The sequence below is a fragment of the Pseudorasbora parva genome, chromosome 5 (genome assembly GCF_024679245.1).
Source record: "Pseudorasbora parva isolate DD20220531a chromosome 5, ASM2467924v1, whole genome shotgun sequence".
Taxonomy (NCBI): domain Eukaryota; kingdom Metazoa; phylum Chordata; class Actinopteri; order Cypriniformes; family Gobionidae; genus Pseudorasbora; species Pseudorasbora parva.
Genome location: NC_090176.1, coordinates 32,390,122 through 32,417,846, shown reverse-complemented (window position 1 = coordinate 32,417,846; position 27,725 = coordinate 32,390,122). Strand labels below are relative to the sequence as shown.

The window sequence follows — 27,725 nt, the reverse complement described above, 5'->3', positions numbered from 1 at the left end:
TCTTTAGTAGGAAAACAGTCAATTTTCAAGAAATAGCTTTGGTATTGCTTTATTATTAGTGATGGGGCTTTCTAAGGTTCCTCTTGTGTTCATACTTAAGCAACCACACAGGACTCACTAACAATCTTGTGACCTGACCACCCACAATGCCCCAGCAACCACATTGCAATGCGTGGATTATGCCTTTTTAAGGACAAGACTCTCCAGATGTATGAAATGCTGATATTTTTATTCAAAGTAATTTCAGTGACATTGGTTTTTTTGATCTTTCAGCATCTTAAATCCCCGAAAGAGCCGTAAAATAGAATACCCCTGAAAACCAACTCTTTTAGCAGATGTTTGGTATACTTGCTTTTTCTTTATTAATGTGCTTGAGATGCATTTCAAGTTTTGAATATTTGCTTATCCATACCGCAGTGCCACTCTAACTTATTGAAACATTAAATAATTTCAGTTATTATAAAGCCTATTTACAGAAGCCACATAATTTAGTGTAAAAAACAGAAACGCAAGTCTGTTCCTCAAATGGGAAAAGTGGTTTTACTGCACCAAAACCATCTTTTATTGGCTGTTTGTTTTGTCTCTGCCTTCCAATCACGGCTACCACCCTCTGTCTGCGCCCTTAGATGGCCCCGAATGGAAACTAAACGCACGCTGCGCAGCTGTAAAACGTGTTTAATGCTCTCATAGCGTTGGGCACAGAGCTTTGGATTTTAACGGTGCATGGTAAACATGTCAAGGCCTTTGTGATCCTCTTGAATAGGTCTGCAGTATACTTAAGCTTAATGACATTGCCAGTGGCAGATAGGCTATTTGCATGACATGTGGTGGTTTTGACTTTGTTTGCTGAGCTAGTTTAATTGAAATATAACACCCCACCCCCTTTCCTTTGTTTCAGTCTTTAAACCGTTTTATAAATGACCCGTTTATGGCTGGGGGCATCACCACATATCCTGTCTGTTGATTTGCTTTTTAAATGAGTCAAATCTAAAGAGCCAAAGTAATTTGATAGAGTCTGCAGTGTCACACAATTTTTTAAGGTGATTTTTATTGAAAAATTGAGGCTTATTTAAGTGCATTTTTAAAAGGTCAGTTGTCAGAATGTGATATTCTATCCTACTGACAATTTAGAAGTTATTACCTGGTACAAGTTAGATTATTGATTGGCAAGCATTCCTACAATGCTTGCAATTTATTTATTAATTATACAAAAGTCTATTCAATCAAAATTTTTATTTTTTTTATTTTGCTTGTGTTAAAATGTATACAGTTTAACATAAAGTAGCAAAATGTGTGATTGGACGTTTTGTCAAGTGCTTGGTTTCTAAGGGCTAAATCTTTTTCCTCTCTGGTTTGGACTTCCATCCACCCTGATAATAATAATAATAATAATAATAATAATAATAATAATAATAATTTTTGAAAATGGCCGTTTATTTGCTGTAAATTGGACTGTGAAAGCGGAGGTATTGAACCGATAGATGTATGTGCATACTGTTATTGTGCCTGTTATGTGCTATTCACTTTCACACTGTTGCTAAAGATGTTACTTTGTACACTTTTTGTATCACAGTCATGCAAATATGACAGAAAATGTGCTAGCAAAGGCTGTCCTGTGGCTTTGTAGAACAAATGTATAACAGTAATTAGAGTGTGGCCTAGGCACATCAGGGAATGGTGAGAGATTTTGCTAAATAAAATGATCCTAGAAAAATAGCATGAGAACTGTATTACCGCTTGTCTGTTTCGTCTGTATCATCTCAGTGGGCTTTTATGAGGGTTTATATATCAATTTAGCGTTTTCTGATGTTTCGGTGTGCATGAGAAACTTTTTGAAAACACTGTGTGGACGGAGAGTGCTTTGAAATGAATGTAGATGGATTAATGTAGACGTAGCCTAAATCTGTGGCCTTTCTGACCTACCAATGTTCGTATACTATGAATATCGTTGGCACTGTGACAAATTGCTTATGTTTTTTCTGTTGTAAGTCGATTTGGATAAAGCATCTACTGAATTCCTAAATGTAAATTGCTTTGCCCACATTGAAATCTCATTAGTCTAACATCTGGTTCCAATGTGTATTACACATCAAACATGCACTCGGATATGGTGGTAGTTAAATTATCTTCACAAAAAATGTGATTAATCACAGCAAATTGAAGTGTAAAATATAAGCCCCTTTCATACATTAAACCCAATAAATGACCGTAAAATTACCAGATGGACTTTTTCAGTAAATGCAGATGCTTCGGCATTCTGTCTTTTTACTGGAAAGATTCACACTTCAGTACCAAAATACCAGTAAAAGAAATTAAACTGCACTGAAATAGAAACACTTTAGTTTCACTACCTGTCCAATTTGACTTATTTTATTTATTTATTTTTCTTCTGAGTGACAAGCTTAAAGGAAATGGTCACAGAACATGTTTTCACAATGCATAAAATGCTTTCTCTTCCGCCTTATCTGCCCCTACTACTTAAAACCTACCCATCACATGAAACATTTAGCATTTTTACTTTCTAAAAAACACATCCTGTATGATTTATAAGCATTTTGTGGGGGACATGGCCAACGTCCTCATATTTCACCCTCTCCTTGTAATACCTGTCATACCCATGTCATTATACACATTTGTGTCCTCATAAGTCACAAAAACATGCCCCCCCCCCCCCACACACACACACAAACACACACACACTGAGTATACACTTGTTAGTCTGTCACATTTCCAAATAATGACATAACCACCTGCTGTAGCTATTCAGAACCCGGCAACAGAACAGAACTTTTTTTCCCTCAGCATTCTTGATTCATTAAATCAGCTCATAAGAATCATTTGTTTGAAAATTGGACCGTTGTATGTCCCTGCTGTCTGTAGATAAACAGACATTTGCTCTGTGACCTTTGGCCTGCTCAGTTTCTCTGTATGTGCATGATGTGTTTAGTTTGGGTCTAAGCGGTCACTTTCTGACACCACGCTGGGGTGCTGTAGTGGCTCTTGACTGTAAATTTAGGTGGGCAGATTCTGGGTCTTAGTGCTAGTTTATAATAAACATTTTGTAAGCTTTACATTTTAATCAATGAACAACACTTTTGGTTATTTAATCACTTATTCAGCCTAATATGGTGGCAAACAACAATTTAGTTTGACAGGCTTTAAGTACACACGGCAAACACATTAAACACTATCTTAGAATTGTGTTAATGTAGTATTTATTGCCTCTAAATGTTGTTTTAAAATATCAAAAGTTGTGGAGGAATTCCAGAGGAAAAGAAAGCCATGTCTGTTCTCAAACATAAAACAAACACAACAGAACTTGAAAAACATTTAAAGGTTTACATTAAAAGGATTTATACTTTCACTAATTTGACACGCTACTCCACATAGGACGAGCAGATATGCCAACTAGTTACTGACTTGACACAGACTAATATAAGCTGAAGCGGACTGATATCGCCTTGGTCTGGTGAAATAAGTGGGGAGAAAATAATTGGGGCAGTCTGAAATCTCCACCAGTGGCTCTCAATGAGAGTGTGATGCAGTTCCATTTTCCACCACAGATTTACATTAGAAAAATGTGGGGCGCTGTAGTGCTGGGGAAGACCGGCTGCCCTGCCTGGTATCATTAACATGAGTTGACACACACTCATATGCCCCATATACAAACACACACTCTGATGCTCGTGACCCCCTTGGTGTGGTGTTCATTGGAAGTGTGTGCCCAAGTGTCAAAGCTAAAATAACATGTTGCATAATTCAGTAGTTCACTGGAGTGTTACAGTATAATGTGTTCAGTTCAACTGAATAAAATATATTGAGCTGAATTGTGCTAAACTTGTCTGATGTCTCAGGTTGCTCCTGCTAAACTTTTTATGAATAGTTATTCATGTGTTTGAGCAAAAAAATGCGAACATAAATATATGTTTATATTCTCCCTGAATTTAATAGGTCTCCGGAAGGTGTTGAAGGACCGCCCCCTGCCCTCCCACCCAAACAGAGTCGGAAGAACCTGAGCCAGCTTATACTTTCCCACTCCCAACAGGACTTGGACAACCACATCAACGAAATGTACGATGTCCCCATAGCAACAGACAAGGCCATGGTAAGAATACATCCACTGACTCACTCGACCCAGACTGTCTTTGTGCTGCTTTGTTTTTTCTTTTTCCAAAGTTGGCATTAATAGTCCAGCGTCCCTCCCTGCTATGGCACGCCGCTGATGTGGTTGCTCTCTCAAAAAGTTATAAAACACTTGGTGGTTTGGTGCATGCAGTTCCTTGAATATAAATAATTTTCACTGCCTCAGTGTGAATTGATATTTCAAAGGTTTTTATTTATATTTATATCTATTAAGAGGCAGTGTTTGTGAAAAACTAATAGTAATAATCAATTTTATGTATATAGTGTTTTTCATTCAGTATATAATATTAAACACAAGAAAAATTTAATATAGGCGAAAAAGCTTTCAAAAATAAACGCAGTGACTAAAATGGTTACACTGTCTTATTCAAAAGCGAACTAACTAAGATGTCTTCAGAAGCTGGTGTGATCGCTTGGAACTTGTTTAATTTCAGTTGATTCAGTAAGATTTTCCAGGTTTTGAAGGAATAATGTTTTATAAGCCGTCAGAGATCCGGATTAAGATGCTTTATGTCAGTGTGCCATAGCTCAAACAATGATTTGAAACCTCCTTGAACTGACAATAAGAAATGTATGAAGGTGCCATGTCATGCATTGCTTTAAAAAGCAGCTTGAGTCCTGTACTTAATAGAAATCATTGCAAATTAGATAAAACAAGTGCAATGTGCCGTTTTAAATTAGTTTTACATGCAAATTTTGACATGATTGTAATTTTTCTCTCAAATGTTTAGCCCAATGGAGTCATTCCTCATGACAATCTTGTCCTGATCAAAATGAAACCGGATGAGAATGGGAGATTTGGGTTTAATGTGAAGGTAAAATGCTCAGCATATGTCATTTACTGTAACTGATCGTTGATGATTTAATGATTCAATTGCCTTTTAGAAATCACCTCTCTCGCTCTCTCCTTTTTAGGGTGGCTGTGATCAGAAGATGCCCATTATTGTGTCTCGAGTAGCGCCTGGAACATCGGTATGTTTAATAGGCTGTTTATTGTTGTAAGTACTGTAGCATTACCTTTTATAGGGCAGCTGGGATTAAAGCTGAAGACAGTAATGACAGATTCATTGAAGAGTGACCTCTATAGGATTAGCAGTGAACTGCCCTGTGTGTCGATGTTTGGTTTATGCCTGTGTTGAAGGATTTATGCTGCTTTCCATTTGAAATTGCATGTGGAGTTTTCCTACATGATATTTGAACAATCCAAATGAAGCATTAAATGGAAAGTTCGCCCAAAAATGAAAATTACCCCATGATTTACTCACCCTCAAGCCATCCTAGGTAGCCTGATGTCGTCATACTCAGATTCTAGTCAGAATACGAGCCTGATACTGCTCCGTTGGTCTGTGGGGGGGTTTCAATCGAACCAGAAAAGAAAATGCCTCTGTACTCAATTAGATAGACCTATAAACAGTCATAAGCAACAGAGTAAGTGACGTAAACGACACATCAGCAGAACTCATGTGCACTTCAACCCAGTCGCTCTTTGGTGACAGGGATGATTTCATTACTGTTGATCATCTGTCCATCGTCATATAAAGGCCGCCCTGACAATTTGATAGGCCCGAACAGCTCTTGTTCGAACATAGTTGCTCAAAAACGAAAGGTCCAGACTGAACTTCCGACCTCAAATGTTGTGGGCGGAGCTAAGTTTGGCTGGCATCCAGGCTACATCCCAGGTGGATATGACATTCTTCTTTCAGATGAATACAATCGTTATATTAAATCGTAACTATCCCAACATCAGCCCAAAATTTGAAGTCCAAAAAAGTGCATCCATCCATTATAAAAGTAATCCACACAGCTCCAGGGGGGATAATAAAGGCATTCTGAAAGCAAATTGATGCGTTTGTGTAAGAAAAACATATTTTCGTTCTTCAATATGACACGTTTTAAAGTAAAATATCTAGCTTTCACCAGACCGCCTTCCGCCTTCCAGACCGCCGCCTTCTACTGGCGCAATGTATGATGTCAGATGTAGCGTCATTTTTTGGTGAACTATCCCTTAAGACCTTGTTTGTCATCTAACTGCAAGTATTTTGAATTTCATCCTTTTCTGTCTGTGTCTCCTCTCCAGGCTGATTTGTGTGTGCCTCGACTGAATGAGGGCGATCAGGTTGTGCTGATCAACGGTCGAGATATTGCAGAGCACACGCATGATCAGGTGGTCATGTTCATTAAAGCCAGCTGTGAGAATCATTCCGGGGAGCTCATCCTGTTGGTGCGGCCCAATGGTAAGCACTCACCTGATTAACAAACAAACGTTTTTTGCTGCCTTCAAGTCATGCTTAAAAGACTTTACTACCATTCAAGTGTTAGGGGTCAGTTCGATTTTTTTTTTTTTTAAATGTTTTTGAAAGAAATCACTTATACTCACCAAGGCTGCATCCATTTGATCAAAAAACATGAAAAATTATCCTAATTAAAATTGCCAATTTCACTGGTAATATATTTTAATAAAATGTAATTCATTCCTGTAATGGCAAAGCTGATTTGGTTCAGATAAATTGAGCATTATTTCTTATATGTTTTGCTGCGTAATACTTTTTGTGAAAACTGTGTTAACAGTTTTGTAGGATTCTTGGCAACACTTTACAATAAGGCTTCATTATTTAAAGCAAGTGTATGTAAGATTGTGGCCAAAACTGGTACTGCAATCACTTTCAAATGACTGTAGAGTGGTGTATCCCCTCTCCCCCTCTCCCCTGACTCGAGGTTGCTAGATAGGCTGCAGGATCAGCAGGAACGTTTGTAGCTGCAGCTGTGGTAACTAGAGCTGATCTCGCAACCTGGATGTCGAAACACTACTGACTTGGTGATTGGTAGATAGGTGGAGGGCGGAGCTTTAGGCCAAAACACAACATGTCAACATCAATTGAGGGCTGCAACAACAACTTTTAAATGACAGTATCCTGGCCGGACTACTGTTGTCAGTGATATAAGTATTTGAAATGAACATGATTTCCTTACGTCTAGTGACATATCAGGGCAATTTTATGATTAATTAAAATACATTTCTTACATACAGTTCCTTTAACTGCTTTAGTTCACATAAACTAAAAATAAACAATACTTTTTAAGCATTTATTAATCTGTTCATGTTAATTGCAACATTTACGTATACATTATTAAAATCAAATGTTATATGTGTTAACATTAGTTAATTCACTGTGAAATAACATGAACAATCAATGAACAGCTGGATTTGTGTTAACTAACACTAAACAAGATGAATAAATACTGTAACACATGTATTGATCACTGTTAGTTCATGCTATTTAATACATGAACTAAATTAAACCTTATTGTAATGTGTTTCTTTGTTGAATAGAAAGGATTCTTTGATGGAGAGAAGGCATTCATTTTTAAATGGATATTCTTTTCGGAACAATATACTCACGTTTCAATTCATCCTTGCTGAATAAAAGTGTTAATTATTTTAAAAAAAGTCTTACTGACTTCAAAGTTTTGAATGGTGCACATGAAAACCTCTACAGTTATGTAAATACTATGGATAACTAGATATTTAATAATTTATTTATTGAAATCTTTTGTGGCGTGATGATTAAAGGTGCACTGTGTAATAATTTATGAGGATCTATTGACAGAAATGCATTATAATATACATAACTGTTTTCAGGGGCATAACTGTTTGCATAATGTACCATTATGTTTGTATCATACTAATGGAATTAGTTGTACACATCTATTTTACTTTGACCAAAATCACTTAAAATACAGGATAAAATGCAGGATGCATACATTATAATTGCGATATTCAGATGTAAGCATAAAGACTGCCTTTGATTTGATTCATTACATTTTCATGGCTTTTGTTGGGAGAATTATGTCCAGTTTTTTACACTTTGTGGACTTATCTGCCATCACAATAACTGTTTCTCCATACGTAGCAATCTATGATGTAGTTGAGGAGAAACTGGATACAGAGCCTGATTTTCAGTACATCCCAGAGAAATCTCCCACAGACCCATCCCAACTGGACCAGGATGCCTGGAGGGACTCGATGCTGCAGTTAAAGGAGGGTCTCCACAATGAGACTATACTAGCCCATTTTGATGTGAGTTTTGTTTCACTTATTCTTTTGGGTTCTAATTAAGTTCATGTTTTTACTTCCATTGTTTGGTAGCAGAAAACCCAGAAAATCTTTTGTTTTCCACAGGCAAAAATCAGTTAAAGTTCATATGCTATTGTTTATCTAAATTGTTCATTTACAAAATGCTTTGAAATCCACAGCAATCAGGGTTATTCAGGATGTGGGCATATCAAAATAAACTTCCTATTACTTCCTGTCTTTTCATCAGGCAGCTCTAGTATCTTCCTGTTAAGGCATGTTCACACCAAGAATAGGATAAAGACAACGATAAAGATAGCCATATTAGCAACCACAACAGTGGACAATATCGTTCTGTTTATTCTAAGCATGTGCTTGTCTGTCATTTTAAATGCACAAGCTTGTTACAGATTCTGGATTCTGATTGGCTTTCAGTGTTTTTATCGTTCATTAGCTGGATAAAATCGTTCTTAAAGTGATTCCAATGATATCCTTTCTCTGTGCTGTTATCGTTATAGCTGTGGTGTGAAGACTGCTATTCTTTAATATTTAGAATGATTATTAGAACTATATATTTATCGTTACCTTAATAGTTAATGCCCTTTGTGTGAACGGGCCTTTAGTGAGACATGTTTCTATAACACCTGTCATCAAACCCCTGCAGGATTCAATAACTAGTGCTAAAGTGCAGAAAAATACATTATTTATGAATATTATTATATAATACAGCCACAAATACTTATGGCCAGATTTCCTGTCAAATAAATATAGGATGCATGCTTTTTTTGTTCATTGTTTAATTTATGTGGTCATGCATGGATTTACATACAAAGCACCAGGTGGAGAGTGATACAGTACGTTATTGTGATACAATACGTTATTGAAATGCTTGGATTATATGAGGAAGGGGTCATTCCCACACAGTGCGTTTTTGCATTCCACTGCACTTCCTTTCTATTGATTTCATATGTAAACATGCACTAGACTGACATGTTTGACTTTGACCGCTATGCTTGTATCTTTTGCAGCTTCTTGTGCAAGACACAGCATTCTAAAACAAGTTTAAAGGGTAAGTTGACCCAGAAATGAAACTGATGTCATTAATGACTCACGCTAATGTCGTTCCACACCCGTAAGACTTCCGTTCATCTTCGGAACACAGTTTAAGATATTTTACATTTAGTCCGAGAGCATATGCAAGTCTATGCACACTATACTGTCCATGTCCAAAAAGGGAATAAAAACATCATCAAAAGTAGTCCATTTGTGACATCAGTTGGTTAGTTAGAATCTCTTGAAGCATCGAAAATAAATTTTGGTCCAAAAATAACAAAAAGTACGACTTTATTCAGCATTGTCTTCTCTTCCCTGTTTGTTTTCAATCCTCAAGTAAAGGTTCAAATGGTTATGAATTGATTCATGATTTGAATCGCCAGTGTCACGTGATTTCAGCAGTTTGACACGCAATCCGAATCATGAATCAATACACTGATTCATAACTGTTTGAATCTTTATTTGAGGATTGAAAACAAATAGGGAAGAGAAGACAATGCTGAATAAAGTTGTAGTTCGTATTATTTTTGGACCAAAATGTATTTCTGATGCTTCAAGAGATTCTAATTAATCAACTGATGCCACAGATGGACTACTTTGATGATGTTTTTATTACCTTTGTAGACATGGACAGTAAAGTGTGCATACACTTTCATACGCTCTCTGACTAAATACAAAATATCTTAAACTGTGTTCCGAAGATGAATGGAGGTCATAGGGGTGTGGAAAGACATTAGTTATTAATGAAATCAATAAATTTCATTTTTGGGTCAACTAACCCTTTAAATTTGTGTGTATAGAACTTCTTTTATTCTGCTACCCAGTGTCTCATATTTTTAAATGCAAAAACATGTTCTTTGTGAATGACCCCTACTAAGACTCTAATATCAGGCACAATATTACCAGATTCCTGTAGGGACTGCCCTCAGTTCAGTTTTGTGAAGGAATATTTGATGTATGAATTTTTGGGTCTAACACTTTATGATTATGATTATGAAGGTCATACTTAGTTATTTTACCCCAAAATTTAAATTCTGTCATTACTCACACTCAAAACCCATAAGTCCTTCATCTTCAGAAAACAAATGAAGGTATTTTTGATTAAATCAAAGATATTTTTGTCCCCACATAGACAGCAACGTAATCACTTTCTAGGTCCAGAAAGACAATAAAGACATAGTTCATGTGACTCCAGTGGTTCAGCCTTAATGTTATGAAGCGACTAGAAAAAAATACTTCATTCACCAAATTCTTCTCTTCAGTTTCAGTCTGCAAACAGTGCAGCGTTTTCATGTTCTACGTCAGAATGCCGGCTCATTATTGGCCCGGCTCCTGGGTTAGCATTACACACATGCATCGTGCTTGTGAGCTGCATCAGAGACTGTCATCGAAGAGAAAAAAATATGCTGAAAAAAGTTTTTGTTTGTTTTTTGCGCACATAGAGTATTCTTGAATATTCTTCATAAGGTTAAGGTTGAACCACTGTAGTCACATAAACTATTTTAACAATGTCTTCACTACCTTTCTAAGCCTTGAAAGTGATAATAATGTTGCGGTATATAGAGGTTCAGAAAGCTCTTGGATTTCATCAAAAATATATTAATTTGTATTCCGAAGAAAAACGAAGGCCTTACAATTTGGAGCAACATGAGGGTGAGAAATGAATGACAATTTTTGGGTGAACTAACCCCTTAAATGTTTTGTCCGTCTATTAATTTTCATTCATTGGGATTTGACTGACTGTTTTTGTTTTGTTTTAAAGCAAATGTATCGGAAAAGGCCTGGAATGACAATGTCATGTGCCAAATTACCTCAGAATATTTCCAAAAACCGCTACAGAGACATCTCACCTTGTGAGTATTCCTGCACGCTGTGCCTTTGTACGGATAACCAGTAGAAGTGATAAAAAATTTATACATTTTTGTGTTCTTGTCAGATGATGCTACTAGAGTTATCTTGAAAGGCACAGATGACTACATCAATGCAAATTACATCAATGTGAGTAGCTCAGTATTATTTTATGACCACCCTGCAAACTCAAACACCCAGCGAAAGATGGACTGTGATTAATGGTCTCTCATACTATTCTGTCATGTTCGCAGATGGAAATCCCTGCCTCCCGTCTCATAAACCGCTATATTGCCTGCCAGGGGCCGCTGCCAAACACGTGCCCGGATTTCTGGCAGATGACATGGGAGCAGGGCTCCTCTATGGTAGTCATGCTTACAACTCAGGTTGAACGAGGACGTGTATGTACACCTCTTGATGTTTGACATTAATTTTGATGCGTCTTTTTTTATCTTTTTGACCTGACATCATTCAAACCCTTTCTACGACAGGTAAAGTGCCATCAGTACTGGCCGAACCCCTCAGGTAGCGCTACATACGGCGGCTTTCAGGTTTCCTGCCAGACTGAGGAGGGAAACTCTGCTTTCTTGGTTAGAGATATGACTCTTACTCACATTGAGGTGAGTGTATCACAGATTTGCTTGTCAGCAGTCAGTATTATTCTTAGTTTGACTTAAATCATGTAATGTTGCAGTTCCTAAAAAAAGTTACCAAATTGATGTTTGATTTACTTGCACAATTTACTCACCCTCATGTCATTCCGAAGCTGTATGGCTTTCTTTCTTCTGTGGAACACAAAAGAAGATATTTTGAAGAAAGGCGGTAAACAAACAGTTTTGGTGCCCTTTGACTTCCAGTGTATGGACGAAAAAAGACATTTCTCAAAATGTATTATATTGTGTTCCACAGAAGAAATAAAGTAACAACATGAGGGTGAGTAAATGTTGACATCATTTTCATTTTTAGGTGACATCACTTTAGGTGACCTATTCACTTTTTTGATCCATGATGCCATTATAACCTTGTAATTTCGTGTTTGCTGTTCTGTCGTTTGTGCCGTTAGAGTGAGGAAAGCAGGGAATTGACCCAAATCCAGTACCTGGCGTGGCCCGACCACGGTGTACCAGATGACTCAACAGACTTCCTGGATTTCGTGGCTCTGGTCCGGAATAAACGAGCTGGGAAGGACGAGCCCGTTGTGGTCCACTGCAGGTAATTCATATTTCTTTATCACAAAGTCGTTTCTAAATGTAATTATCTGAAGATAATACAGTGTAATCAAGTTTTTTCTTTCTCCCTCCCTATGCTGTGTCCAGTGCTGGGATTGGCCGGACGGGAGTTCTCATCACCATGGAGACGGCAATGTGTCTGATGGAGTGCAGTCAGCCAGTGTATCCGTTAGACATTGTGAGAACCATGCGTGATCAGAGGGCCATGATGATTCAAACGCCTGTAAGTCCCATCCACTCTCGTCATATCCCCCATCAGTCATCCATTGGGAGTTTATCATTGGCTTTCTGTCTTCATTTGTTTAACATGCCAATGATGGCATGCTAAATAAGCAGCTAAAAAATCGGGGATCAGATTGATTTTCACTACATTTAAAATGCAGCTACAGGCCATGATCTTTTCACATACTGTAAAATGTGAAGAAGAGTGGCTGTAGCAGGGGGTCTTGTCTAGGCTGGGACTCCCAGAGGTTGAGACGATGATGCAGCTGTGATTTCAACATGATTTCTTTAACAAGGCCTGTCTGCCCAGAGGCTGCTGACCATGAGACAACACTAATTAGACAGCAGGAAGAAGAAAGGGCTGATGCTCAGGAAAAACGGCTCTTTTTCATTAGTGCTGTTGCTAAGAATGCTTTTACACTGGCACAATTATTATTATTTTTTTTTTACTCACTGACACAGATCGGAATTTGTTGCACACGTAAAAATACAAAAATCTGCACAAGATCCGATTTTTAAATGTTTTTTTAAAAGGTTTTAAAGCAGATTCATACCTGATATCTGGATATCCAACATACGTGTAAACACGAATATCCAATTCCCTTTGAATTCCAAACCACCACAAGGCGAGGAAGACACATTGCGTTTTATAAAATAAACTGCATTACTACTGAAAACGACATTATATTTCATAGAAATGACGTGATAACTGTATGTAAACCAACAAGCTTCATTATTAGGTTAGTCTTTTTCTTTCTTTCTTTCTTTCTTTCTTTCTTTCTTTCTTTCTTTCTTTCTTTCTTTCTTTCTTTCTTTCTTTCTTTCTTTCTTTCTTTCTTTCTTTCTTTCTTTCTATCTTAGCTGTTTAGTATTATGCATATTACTATGATATTGGCTGTATATTAGTATTTATAAAGCACATATCAATGCCTTATTCTTCATGACCTTATTCTACATCCCTTAATCCTACCCAATACCTAAACTTAACTATTAATAAGCAATAATTAGGAGTTTGAGGCAAAAAAGTGTGAGCATAAATAATTTTAATAGAATGGCCATTCAAAACCAAAGGGCCTACCAGTAGTAAAGCTATCACCAACAATCACTTTGGGCAGGAATTTATGTAAAAACAGATATCGCTACCATTCATGTAAAAAGACGGGCCAAAAAATCGTATATGGACAAACGATCGGATCTGTGCATTAAGAATTGCAATATAAACGCAGCCTAAGGCATCACTATTTCTATTGCTCATACACTACTGTTTAAAAGTTTAAACATTTGGGGGCAGGAAGATTGTTTAAAATGATATTCAGCAAGGATACATTTAATTGCTAAAACATGAGAGTGCAGAATTACATTATTACAAAAAAATATATTTCAAATAAATGTTGGCCTTTTTAACTATCTTTTAATCAATAATACTGGAAAATAGCAGAACAGCCATTTATTTTTAGATCGATTAAAAGCAGTCTTGCTGCACAAGAGATATAAAATAAAATAAAAACTCATTGAGCCAGAACGTAGTGTACATAAGCCTGATTTTAAGCGTGTTTAGGAGAGATCTGCTTTTTCTTCTCTGCCTTCTCTTGTTGGACTGGCTTCAATTGGTTTAAAGATTTATTTTGAAGGAGGGACCTGAGCAATATGTTTTTTGACTGTCCACATCTTATCGTCTGCTTCTGGTTTGTTCCATTGTGGTTCTATATGCATTCTTCCATCTTACTTTCTCTCTCTCTCACACACACACACAGACACAGTCTATGAATTATGCTCTCATCCCAGTTCCACATACAGCTGACACGCATGGCTGCTCTTGCGTGATAGACTGACTCATCTTCCATTCACTATGACTTCCCCTCTGTTCTCTGTCTTCTCAGAGCCAGTTCAAGTTTGTGTGCGAGGCCATACTGAAGGTTTACGAGGAGGGCCTGGTGAAACCGCTCAAGTCCACTCTGTACGAATCCAACTAATGCGATGCCAGCTTTTCCTGAAAATGATGCTGAAATTCACTGACAGGATCTTCTCCGCGTGATGTTATCGCAGCTTCACGAAAGAGCGATGGAGAAGTATCTCGAGCCAGGAACACGGGACATAAACAAAGCACTGCTGCACTTTATGCTGGCAAAGAGACTATATGCCAGGCTTTAATGAGGAGAGAAAGAAAGGACAAAAAATATCTAACAAAGGTGAATTAGGTACTTGTTTGGACTTTGAGTGTTCAGGGTTTTGACAAATATATGTTAATAATGAATATAGTAAAGATATTGCTGGTGCCATATGTAAGTGTGTAAGGGCAGGCCCATGAATGAATGAGCGTTTTTATATGTGGTCACCTATTATTTGGAGGCAACACCCACAAAACAATTCATATCCAGGCCTGTGCTACAGATAAATAATTGTATTTTTATTAGGAATATTTATTGTTTTAGTTCAAATTTTTGAGCCCTGCTCATTCAACATAACTAACTGCAAATCAAACTTCTTATTTCTTATGACAGTGATTTTTTTCTTCTGTTTGCTGTGCTCCCTCTTTGGCACAGGGTGAAAATAATTTTATTTATTTTGCTGTCAAACTAAAATGCTGTCAACAAGGATTTTAAAGCTCTTTGCATTATAGCTGTGATGCAAAATATCAGTTCAGTCTCTCAAGCAGGTTTTAAAGGAATAGTTCATCCAGAAATGAAAATATTTGGATTATTTACTCACCCTTGTGTCTTCTTTTGTCAACGAAAAAAAAGATGTTTTGTGAAATGTTCATGCTGCTCGTTTTCATACAATGAAAGCCTACAAGAAAAAACAACAACAAACAATATAATTTTTTTTAATTATGTTTAACTATATTTTATATCTTCTGAAGCCAAACTTTTATGTGAGGAAAAGACTGACATTTAACTTTAATTACTGAAAAAATTCCTCCCAGGTAGTAATGCAACTTGACCCAATTAGTTATGAAATGCAAGAACAAGTGAGACTGTGTATATTAGGGCCAGAAACCCAACAGAAATTAACATATGAAAGATTATTTTAAAATTAGATTTTTTTTAATCATCCACACTGCGGTTTTGTTGTAGAAAGAATGCTATTCAGAAATTGTATTGGTCCGGAAGCAAACATTCCCTCAAAATGAACTCCCTTATCATTTAAAATCTGAAATTCTATTAAAGGGATTAGTGTCCCTTATAGGTGATGTAATATCTATGTGTTGCAAATAAGAACTGCTTTTTGTTTTGTTTTTAAATCTGAACATTACACACGAGTATGTCAAATGCAGTACTTTGTTGGAGTTTGTTTATGGTTGACCTGTTTATTTCTTGTAGCAGACTGCACATGCAGAATACCCCACCAACATTAGCAAGCTGAGTGTGCCAGTATGTGTGTTGTGTTATTACTGTATGTTTCTGCTGTCTGTTTGCGTGTACGTGTGTTTTGTTATACTGTTAGTGTGAATGTAATAGCCCAAATCACATGTTCAGGTTTGATCTAGGCCTGGTTTAACTCATTAGAGCTGGTGCCTGGTTCAGACTGTATGATTTTATTTAGTTTATTTCATTGAGCCCTAGTTTTATGACCAGTCTTGTGTTTAGAATCCATTAAACCCAACACTGGCATTCATTCATGCTAAGTTGTTGCTGATTGAGAGTTTAGGGATCACGATGTCTTCAAATTAAATGTGTGATTCATTGCTCAGAGTTACACAGGTTGTCCTAGTTGAACGCAGAGTTGTCCATGCCTGTACTCTTTGTAAGGTATTATCTACTTTTTACAGTCAATCATTTGCCATTTCTCTGTGGTCATGCTTGCTGGAGAGCCTTGGTTTTAGGACCAAATTATTCTGTCTATGCTCAACAGGTTACAGGTTTTACCAAAAGACATTTAAAACAGGAATATGACATGCAATTTGGGAGAAACGACACACCTCCTGTCTTGTGGGAAAGACAGCACTTTTTCAACAAAGATGTACAATGGTAGACTGGTGTTAATGTTTATTTGCTGCAAATAACAAGGTCAAGTTGTGCCACTTGTCCATTTTTATGAAAATATTATAGTGTAAATACAATGTTGTATATTAAAAAGAAAGGCTTTAAAATAAAATAAGCTGTGTGATCTGTGTTTTTGAATGTAATATGTTTTGTTTTGTTTCGTTTATTGTATATTTGTACATTTTAATTAATTGGATGATTTTGGCAGGGAGGAGAGTTTCTAATGTTATAGCAGTTTCAAGCCCTCAGTAACCAGTGGGTGGTGCTGTTGGAAAAACTAAATACAGAGCACCTGTAAGCACCATGGGTCCTTGAAGTTAAAATAATTTGTTTTTTTAATTAGCAATAATATCTGCAAATTATAAATAACATTACCAATTCATTCTATACATTTTTAAAATATTAATTCCTGTGAAAAGTTTCAAAACATTACACTTTTAAATGTTTCTGAAATTTCTTTTTTTCTCACTTAGGCTGCATTTATTTAATCAAAAATACAGTGAAAACCGTAATATTGTGAAATATTATTAAAATTTAAAGTAATTGTTTTCTGTTTGAATGTTTTTTTTAATGTAATTTTATTCCTGTTATGGTAAAGCTGAATTTTCAGCACCATTGGTCCAGTCTTCAGAGTCACATGATCATTCAGAAATCATTTCAATTTTATTATTTTATTATGATGATTTGCTGCTCAATATATATATATATATATATATATATATATATATATATATATATATATATATATATATATATATATATATATATATATATATATATATATATATATATGAATATATATATATATATATATGAATGATATATATTCTGATTTGTCAAATAATCCTGAAAAAAGAATCACCATCTTCACAAAAGATGTTTTCAACATTCAACAAATGTTTTCAACATTGATAATAATAAATGAAGCACCAAATCATCATAATATTAGAATGATTTCTTAAGGATCATATGACACTGAAGACTGAACTATCTGCTGTAAAATTAGCATTATCATCACCAAAATCAATTTATTCAAGTTTATTCAAATATAAAATAGTTATTTTAATTTGTAATAATAGCCTATTTTGCATTATTAATGCTTTTAATGTATTTTTGTTTACATAAATGAAACCTTGGTAAGCATAAATGTCTATCAAAAACATTACCTTGGTAATTATTCAGCCTCATGTTTTATCTGATCACTGTACTTTGTATCACTAGCCAAGTGTATCACTATAATGCAGATCCATCATTCAAAGTCCTGTCAGAATTTGGCACAACACCGGCCCTTTAAATGTAAATCCACTTTTAAGGATTTGCTTGACGTCATTTCCTGAGGGGAAAACAGCCACCCCGCATCCCACAATCTTTCGGAGCAGGGAGAATATCAGTTACACTTATCTAAAAAGAAAAAAAGAAAAAGGGTGACTGTGCCACACTGTGGCTTAGAAGATGGATATTTCAAAGCACAGAGTTGTTTGCTGATAAAAGCCGATGCTAGAGGACTCTTTCATTGGCGGAATATTCATCAATCTGCAGTAAGTAAAGCTTTTGTCTCTGGTCTGACCGAGGATCAACAAGTGGATTCGCGCCTCCAGTACGGTCATTCCTGAGGTGGACGCGATATATATCGGGACACAATTAGATGTATCATTGGTGTATATCTGTACTTTGAGTTCTAGCTGTTTGTGGAATTGAACCAATAGCTAATTTTTAGATCGTTACGCCGTTAAATGTCAGTTAGGCGCAGTTTTCTTGCGCAAACAGGTGTCAGAGGAGTTCAGCCAGTCGGCGCGTTATCGTGAGGTGCTCGCTGCAATTTTACATCGAAACCATACTTGAAACATGAAACAGTTTGGATATTGCGCGCGCATGCCTGAGAGCAGCGTTAAACGTTTGACGTTTTGTCCGCTGTTATTTTCAGCGTCGTCGTTGTTCTCATAAAAGGTCAGTGATGCTGAAATGCCGGTCTAACTTGAAGAAAAAGTAAAGAATAACTTGTTGTAACAGACAATTAACTATTCTTATTAAAATGACTATATTAAATAGTTATAGTTACTATACAGTTCTACACAAAAGCTGAGGTGAATTTATAAGAATAACTTAAATGTAAATAAATTGGAAAAAGGTGCAGCACTCACTCTTGAAGAAATCCAACTTTGTTTGATAAACGAGTTTCGACCGTTGACAAAGGCCTTCATCAGACATTAAGAAATAAATAATCTATGGTCTAACCTTACTATCTACTTCTTAACCATTTACTGTGGAAAGAATAGCACATTTTTATAGGGGTTGGTCAGTGTAACAGAGATGTTCTTTCTTTCAGACTGGACTAACAAACCTTCCTGAATATGCTGAGCTTCCTTCGCCGGACTCTGGGCCGTCGGTCCATCCGCAAACATGCAGACAAAGCTCGACTCCGGGAAGCCCAACGAGCCACAACACACATCCCAGCTGCTGGAGATGCTAAGTCCATCATCACCTGTCGAGTTTCTTTGTTAGATGGCACAGATGTCAGTGTTGACTTGCCGGTGAGTTGACTAATGCACAAGTGGTTACACTGATTTGTTTGACCATGGTTTTCTTGAACAGCTCTGTTTGTTTAGAAGCAAAAGTAGTCCAAGGCACTCGATGGGTTTATTGAGAAAGTTAAAAAGCCTTTATTTTTTCATGGCTTAAACATTTAAAAATTGGTGACAGTGTTCTTGCCAGTTGTACAACAACTCCACTAACCAAGAGTGTTTTTCTTGAGTTCCTCAAGTTAAAAAGTAACCTTGATTGAAGCACAAGGTTGAATCCTTGGCATCAGTTTTCTGACCGAAACTTGTCCTTTTCTGTTGGATCACATTGATACTCCATGCCAGACAGAATGCTCTCCATTGTTCATTGCTGTTTGAGGCTAAAAACATGAGAATGAAACTAGTCATCACTGTTTAGTAACTACATGTGTTTGGCAATTGTAACTTGACAAATATGATCAGTCTTTACTCTCAACTTTGTACTTAGTAATTATGATGAGTAGACTTGCTGCTATACGCAATGTTCAGCCGCACACGATTACATCACTTGCCCACCCATCTGACAAGAGAAGACGATGACGGATTATTTAGTTTTGAAGCACCTATTTGTCAATATTTAGCATTTAAACCTAATGCTAATAGGGAACCTGCAAACATTGAGGCAATCTGTAAACTTTGCCTGATGTAGGTGACAGTGTCCGGAGGTAACACTTCTAGTTTACACATGCCTTCAAGCACATGACAAGAATGAGGCTGCTGTGCTTATTTGTTTTTTTTTAATAAAGGTTTTATTTTTAATGTAATTGAATTTGTCATTGTATAATAATAATTAACCCACCATTCACGCAATTGTCACCCCAGAATTGCAGCTAATATGAAGTGAAAGTAAAATGCGCACGGCTGCACGGGCATTCATAAACTATTTAAATGATTATATTTGATTATATTAATTTCTAAGGCATCTAAATTATCAACATGATAAAACTGCTGAAAGACTTGTACACAATCTTCCCAGGGTTTTTCACGATCAAATCAACTAAGGCATACATTCCTTTTGAGCCCTGGTCTGTTATTGTCGTGTCCTGGACTTCTGGTAGCTTAATGTAGGCAGCCACACCATTTTTAAAAGTCTCCGTTTTGGTCCGTTTACACTGAAACGCGACCCCAGAGTTGAACAAACCAGGCTCTGACATTCGAATTTCAAAAGCGCTGGAATAGTGTAGATGGCAGGCGCAAACATAGGAAAAGTTATGCGGTGTAAATGCGGCCTGAATAATGTCAGACTGATAGTTCGTACTCTAATTATTTTTTATAGCAAATAAGAGCCCTTTAAGTGTCATTCTAAACATGTCTATCTTTAGTTTGTTGTACATGTTTTTTTCCACTTACATTTAAAGGGTTACTTCACCGCCTTTTCATATTAAACTGTTATTCCCTTAACTAAAACGAGTTGATACATACCTCTCTCGTCTCAGTGCGTGCACTTAATCTCTCTGACGCGCGGTGATGATCTGATAGCATTTAGCTTAGCCCACTAAGCCCAGTTCATTCACTATGGAACCAAACATAGGTCAAGTTAGAAGTACCAAACACCTCCACGTTTCCCCTATTTAAATAAAGCTACACGAATAGTTGAACGATCAAGTAAGGTGACAAAATAAAACGACGTACTTCTCTAATCGGATTAAAAAGGAGAACTATAATGTATGGCGGAATAGCACTTCTGAGAGTACTTCGGCTCGGCGCAGTAAAAAGTCCCGGCCGAAACATCTTTCCTCACACCTCCCCCTCACTCTCTCATTTCTGTCAATAGGGAGATGTGAGGGAAGATTTTTCGGCCGGGACTTTTTACTGCGCCGAGCCGAAGTACTCTCAGAAGTGCTATTCCGCCATACATTATAGTTCTCCTTTTGAATCTGATTAGAAACGCGTCACGTTTTATTTTGTCACCATACTTGATCGTTCAACTACTCGTGTAACTATTTAAATAGCGTGGAGGTGTTTGGTACTTCTAACTTGATCTCTGTTTGGTTCCATTGTGAATGAACTGGGCTTAGTGGGCTAAGCTAAATGCTATCAGATCATCACCGCGCGTCAGAGAGATTAAGTGCACGCACTGAGACGAAAGAGGTATGTATCAACTCGTTTAAGTTAAGGGAATAACAGTTTAATATGAAAAGGCAGTGAAGTATCCCTGTAATAGTGAAGTAAATGTAATAGCTTATGTAATTATTAGTATTTCAAGATGAACAGTTAATGGATTGAAGAGGTTTGCTTGGTTACAAATACGAACCAATTGGAAAATGATGTTAGCTTGTGTGAATTAGGGATGCTCAGATAGATCGGCAGCAGATCGGTATCGACCAATAATCGCATTCTGACTCGATCAGGAGTTACTAGATCATGACTATCAGGCCTGTGATCGTAACTGATAACATCACAGACTTTAATGCCACAGTCTTGTCATCACCAGTGAGTATCATCACATGGTCTCAAGAAACAATACGTTTTTCAGCCTTGCGATTTTAAGAACAAATGTTTTGAAGCCGCTCGTAGAGCGTGTGAGTATTATCTTACTGGCCTCTGTCAAAATGCCATCTTTGCGAGTATCTTTGTAAACACAGTTGTTGTTTATGTCTTAAGTGAATGTAAACAGTGCTTTCGTGTTAAAGCGAAAGCAGGCTAATAAAGCTGCTGTCGTCCTTGCCATTCATATAATCAATCATTAATGGTAAGTGACTATTCAGTACAGCCTCATAAGTTTTGGATAAAAAGAGGAATAGACTCCTAATTTTGTTCATGATTTTGCAGTGTTTCCATTTGTTTTTGTCCTTGTCAGTCACATATTGGACAATGTTTAATTTACACCTTATAGGTTATTATTATGTTCAGTTTGACATTGTCTTGTAGCTCTTTAATAAGCCAGAGTATTATAATATGAATAATTGAAATAAAAATTTATTGCGCTTAAAATTTATTTAATTCTCAATTAAAACTTGTACTTAGCATTACTGTAAATAGCATATAATGACAAAAACAGTATTTGTTATTTGTACATCTTTCAATCTTTATTGTATTTCATTGCATTATATTTTTCCCCAAACAATAAAACTACCTGCTTTTATCATAAAAGCGAAGCATTTAAAGTGACACTTGATAAGCTTTTTATAATAAACATTTTATGTAGTCTGCTATACTGTTATATTAAAAAAATCAAATTTACAAACTATTGGAATTAATATCATCTTACTTTTTGGCCTTAATGCAATCCATTGCAAATCCATCAAGTGTGATAGGGTGACTGGTCAGCAGACGTGATTTTTGTGAACACCCAGGACACTTGGGACTGGGAGAGCGATAACTATTGTTGTTATTTTTTTTAGACTATGTAAATATTGATTTATGTTGTTTGCAGTAATGCTGGATGATAAAATGGTTTGTCACTTCACAGCTGTATAATATGGTAATTGTTACCTTTAGCTCTATAAATGGAAGTGCACACAGCACTGAATTTTTGTGATTTTATTTAACAAAAGTAAAGTTACAATCGATCACAAATAGAGTACTAATCTACTTAAGTGTCCCAACATTAATCTTGTATCATGAAAAGATTTATTATTTAGACACATTTCATGATTGAAGAAGCTTGCAAGCATTTGTATTGTATGTGAAATAGCAGTAAAACGTGCAGAGTCTGAACACCTTTGTATTAAAGAAATGAAAGAACACGCATCACATTAAAGATCATTAATTAGAACTAAACCATAGGCAATACGACAACCGATTAAGAGTAAAGATGATGCAACTTAAATTAAATGTCCCATTGCTTTCACTCACTTTCTTTACTTTCAGATGCAATCTCCAGTCTTAGATCAAATTAAGTTTAAATTAAGGAACACTTTCAGAGTTGATCATACAAAAATTACTGTGGTTTAAGATTATAGTGTGCAATGACTATATTGACATAAATGGGAGATTAATAAGCATGTTAAAACAATAAAAACATACATAATGCAACGTGTATTCTGATTAATCCTCTGGCAAAGCAGTGTGCAGCTCTTCATTAAGATCGCATAACTATGATTGTACAGGCGATCACCTCATTCAGATAAAGTTGAAAAATGACACACACAGTAGGCTATGGAAGTCTCAATAAAAGTTTTTCTGCGAGAAACCAAACAGTATTTATTTTTTTACCTCACAGCAGGCGAATCTCATCTAGTATTCCCAACGCCATTACTTAGCCGAAGTAGGTCAAAACCCGGCGCGATCAGAGATATATATATATATATAATATATATATATATATATATATATATATATATATATATATATATATATATATATATATATATATATATATATATATATATATATATATATATATATATGCCTCATTAGTGCATGCGCGGATCGGTCGAATAATGCACACATATCTATGATAGCGCTGGGTTTTGACCTTCTTCGGCGGAAGTAATAGGCTAGCGGATGGGAACACAAGATGAGATTTGCCTGCTATGAGGTAAAAAAATAACATACTGTTGGGTTTCTCGCGGAAACAGGTCGTTTCGTGTTTTAAGACATCAATGTATCATCAAGGGCCACAGGGTTTATTATGGATTATATACATGCGTTTTTTGCTCTCATAAAAAAAACAAAAAAAAAACATTGACATGCATTATATGAGCAACGACTGGATTTAAAAAAAATAATTTGTCCTACTAAAGAAACAAACACACCTACATCTTGGATACCCTGGGGGTAAGCAGATAAACATCAAATTTTCATTTTTGAGTGAACTATCCCTTTAATGTACTGTCATTTTCTGTTGTGTATGGGAAAGAACAAAATCAGAGAACTCATGATATGAGCCCTTGAAGTACTTTTGATTTTGATCAGGCGCTGACTTGAGTGTTATATCCATTATTGCTTGAGTTTGACTTGCAAAACTAAATGATGATTCTGGGTGTTTCCTCAAGCGCATGTCTCAGAGATGTGTGTCATTCTGATTAGCCATAATATATCATCAGCCCTCTTGTCTTGTAGCATGTGTTCATTGGACTGTGCGGACAGTGAGTGACTTGATCCCCTCAGCTTCTTAATGCCTTTGTTTATGCTGTGGTTGAGCCTCTGCCAGGATTTTCTTTGACCTCCACCTGAATGTGTTGGTTATGATGTGTTACTGAGTGTGTTGTTGAACACATCGTGAGTATTTTACATTTTTCATCTCCATTCCTAAAGTTCAGTATTTTCGCTGACTGATGTTTTTGTAGTGTTTTTTTTGTTTGTTTTGTTTTTTATATGTGCACCTTTATACGCTCCCTGTATTACAGTTTAACCAATTTAGTAGGTTCCCTTGGGATTTTATCTGTTGTCATTTTAATTGCATGATATGTATATGTTTTAAAATAATCAGTTTCTGAATACAACATGCAAAATAGTGTGGTCATGTCACAAAAGTGTTTTTTTTTACTATTTGTAGACTTTTTTTCCTCTTTATTTTGAGTTTTTTTCAGCCGGGACTTTTCACTGCGCTGAGTCAATTTTGAAATCTCAGTCAACAGTTATTGCACAGAACACTGTACATGTGGTCATTTGGCGCTAATTCACAGTTTAGGTCCGTTTATATGAAATGCTTAAATATTTGTTTGAGGCATCAATTATAGCCACTTATGTGGTCTTTCACCCAGAGATTTCATTGTCATATTTTTGTGACTGCAGTGAGGAATGTCTAATGGGTGTTCGCTGTTTACTGAAGGCATAGAGTTTTGTTCATCTAGTTTGATAAGGATCACTGCAATCTCTGGAGGCTTGGCAAGCAAATAATCATTTCAAGTGGGATTCACATGCCATGGTAGTTTACTCTAAGATCTTAATCTGCCTTTATTTTTGTGTTGTTCCTATTTAAGATAGCTGGCACTATTTTCTTATTTTCTTGTTTTAAAGATTCCCTCAGATCTATCATACACAAGGGAATGATGAGCATAAACTGAACTAGAGGGGACTGATAAATAAAGGATCTTGATGAGTTCCAAACTTCATACCCAAGAGAAAACAATCCCATCAACTGAGCAGATACCAGTCTAAATAACTAACTGCAAGGAATAGTTATCAATTTATTCACACCCTCAGCCAAATGCACATGACTTGTTTTAAAATATGAAGCAAAAAGAGTTTTTTATCAGGACATTAATGCTAAACTTTTCCACAGCGAATAAGCTTTAAAAAAGCCATCATGAAATCGTTTTTTTTTTTTTTTTTTTTTTTTTGTAAACTTGAGAATTGTTTTTAAAGAGAACTTTTTTATGATCTCCTCTTCACACCAATTAAGCACCAAAGTACAGAAAACAAACCACAGTTTCTCTCTAGGCAAAGAGACAACAAACCTATACTGCAGTTCTGCTGGTGAGAAAGAAGAGACATAAATATCTTTACAGTTCGCAAGCTGCACAAACATGCAGTGACCATCTGGTGTATCTCCCAGGAAAAGCCTTTCAAACAGTCACCCTGGATACCCATAAATGCTGAATCAATGTTTCACCGTGGATGATTCAAGTTCAATTAATTTTCCTGCCCTGACATGCATGTTAGCTCACTCTTGAGAAGTGAAGCCAAGCCCAACAAAGGGAAGCCCAATGTCACAAATCATGATATGCTTACTTTAGGGCTGGGTCAACCTGTTTTTTTAAAGGGATACTTCACAGCTTTTTCATATTAAACTGTTATTTCCTTAACTAAAATGAGTTGATACATACCTCTCTCTTCTCAGTGCGTGCACTTAATCTTTCTGACAGCGTTTAGCTTAGCCCACTAAGCCGAGTTCATTCACTATGGTACCAAACAGAGATCAAGTTAGAAGCAAGCAAACATCTCCATGTTTTCCCTATTTAAATACAGTTAAACAAATAGTTAAACAATCTAGTATAGTGACATAAAATAAAACGTGGTGCTTTTAAAAAGGAGAACTATAATGTATGGCAGAATAGCACTTCTGAGAGTACTTCGACTCGGTGCACTGAAAAGTCCCGGCTGAAAAATCCTCAAAATAAAGAGAAAAAAGTCTACAAATAGTAAAAAAACACTTTTGTGACATGACTGTTGCATATTTTATTCAGAAACTGATTATTTTAAAATGTATGTTATGCAATTAAAATGACAACAGATAAAATCCCAAGGGAACCTACTGAATTGGGTAAACTGTAATACAGGTAGCATATAAAAATAAAAAATCATTTCAAGCACCACTACTACTATGTCAGAGGACTAATTTTGATCAGTTTTTAAGACAGACTATCTGTGCAAACAATAATAATAATGTGTTGCAAAAAACAAATCTCAAAATAATACCTACTGAGGGAGGGTGGTGGATTTGGGTTCAGAACAAACCAAGTGTTACTTTCTGTTCTGCTTGCTGGAAGAAGACGTGAGGAATGTAACTGCGCCTCTAAAGGCTGTATGTTGGCATAGCAGCCTAGAAAATCTCAGCTGAACAATGTAAGTCCTGAGCCTGGGGTTCACTCAAGCACACAATGGACTCTTTGTCTGCATTCTTGCAGCTCGCTGTGATGCTTTGTACACTATGCCAACTCACTGGGGCCTGCGTGAGCATCCGGTACTGAGTGCCCGGACTACGGCTAAACCGGCTTTCCCAACTTGGAGCAAAGCAGTTGGGTGAGATGCTTGTGTGTCAGCACTCTTTGGTTTATTTATGGAGATGCTAGCATGGATGTAGCCGTCCATAAACTACTATTTTGTCTACTGTTAGACTAAAGACAAAGGGGTTTGTTTAGGTTTAGGTGATCTGAAGTCAAGAAATTGAAACTTATAACTCAGCTGTCATGAAGTGGCCCCATTGTTATTCGTCTCTAGTAGTAACATTTATCACCCAACCATGTTAAACATTTGTCTATATCTTTGGTGGTAATGTCATTTTTTTTTTTTTCTATTGTAAAGCAAGACTGGCTCATTGGTTTCTTCAAGATGCACAACTATGGTTCGAAATCAGGCACAGTTGAAGTTGAGACAGAAGTTCTCTTCTTGAAGTGCTGAGGGTCTTTATACCCCATAGATAGGTTTTGTGGAGCATTTAGATGGAAACGGAACATTTAAAGTGATTCCAAAGAATGCTTTTGTCTTTTGGTTTAAACAGAGAAACAGGCAATCAAACTAAAACTACAGCCAAGTTAGATTGGCTTGCTTGGCTGGACCTAATTCATTGACCTGCTCTGTGCTGTTGCATGCCTGTACATGCAGTTCCAATATAACTGATATTGTTATAACTTCAGTTATAACAATATAACTGAAATTAAACTTAAATAATTACTTAATATTACATAATATTAGTTTAGATTAGATAGATTTATTCTCTCGCTCTCTCACTCTCTCTCTCTAGAAAAAAGCCAAAGGTGCAGAGCTGTTTGAACAGATCATGTATCACCTGGATGTTGTCGAGAAAGATTACTTTGGCCTGCGCTTTATGGATTCAGCCCAAGTCCCGGTAAGTGTGAAAGGATCTATTTTGTATAAAGAGTTTTATTAAATATAGCTGAAAGTAGCAATGATGGGGCCCATATATTAAAATTAAAAGGAAAAGCCACTTGAACGCCAGCCAGATTGTGCCAGTGCCACCGTGACTGCTAACCAGAATAGCCACATC

The 27,725-nt window shown here is 36.4% G+C and overlaps 2 protein-coding genes across 4 annotated transcripts in view; both read left to right on the top strand.

Moving 5' to 3' along the window:
• Nucleotides 1–16,683, top strand: part of ptpn4a (protein tyrosine phosphatase non-receptor type 4a) — a 67,871-nt gene extending 51,188 nt beyond the window's left edge. Inside the window, exons 16-27 of the mRNA XM_067443896.1 lie at nt 3,952–4,105; nt 4,875–4,958; nt 5,059–5,115; nt 6,221–6,377; nt 8,055–8,221; nt 11,031–11,121; nt 11,205–11,266; nt 11,371–11,517; nt 11,608–11,736; nt 12,180–12,328; nt 12,433–12,568; nt 14,448–16,683. Coding sequence (XP_067299997.1) covers nt 3,952–4,105; nt 4,875–4,958; nt 5,059–5,115; nt 6,221–6,377; nt 8,055–8,221; nt 11,031–11,121; nt 11,205–11,266; nt 11,371–11,517; nt 11,608–11,736; nt 12,180–12,328; nt 12,433–12,568; nt 14,448–14,540 — 1,426 coding nt within the window. The 3' untranslated portion in view covers nt 14,541–16,683. The remainder of the gene's footprint in view (nt 1–3,951; nt 4,106–4,874; nt 4,959–5,058; nt 5,116–6,220; nt 6,378–8,054; nt 8,222–11,030; nt 11,122–11,204; nt 11,267–11,370; nt 11,518–11,607; nt 11,737–12,179; nt 12,329–12,432; nt 12,569–14,447) is intronic.
• A 1,187-nt stretch (nt 16,684–17,870) lies between these two features.
• Nucleotides 17,871–27,725, top strand: part of epb41l5 (erythrocyte membrane protein band 4.1 like 5) — a 45,156-nt gene continuing 35,301 nt past the window's right edge. For 2 of the 3 annotated variants that reach the window (XM_067443895.1, XM_067443892.1), the window contains exons 1-3: nt 17,871–18,088; nt 18,877–19,081; nt 27,462–27,566. In XM_067443895.1, the coding sequence (XP_067299996.1) occupies nt 18,902–19,081; nt 27,462–27,566 (285 nt within the window). In that variant the 5' untranslated portion in view covers nt 17,871–18,088; nt 18,877–18,901. Of the gene's footprint in view, nt 18,089–18,214; nt 18,498–18,876; nt 19,082–27,461; nt 27,567–27,725 lie in introns of those variants that run through there. The other variant, XM_067443893.1, reaches the window with a different exon arrangement.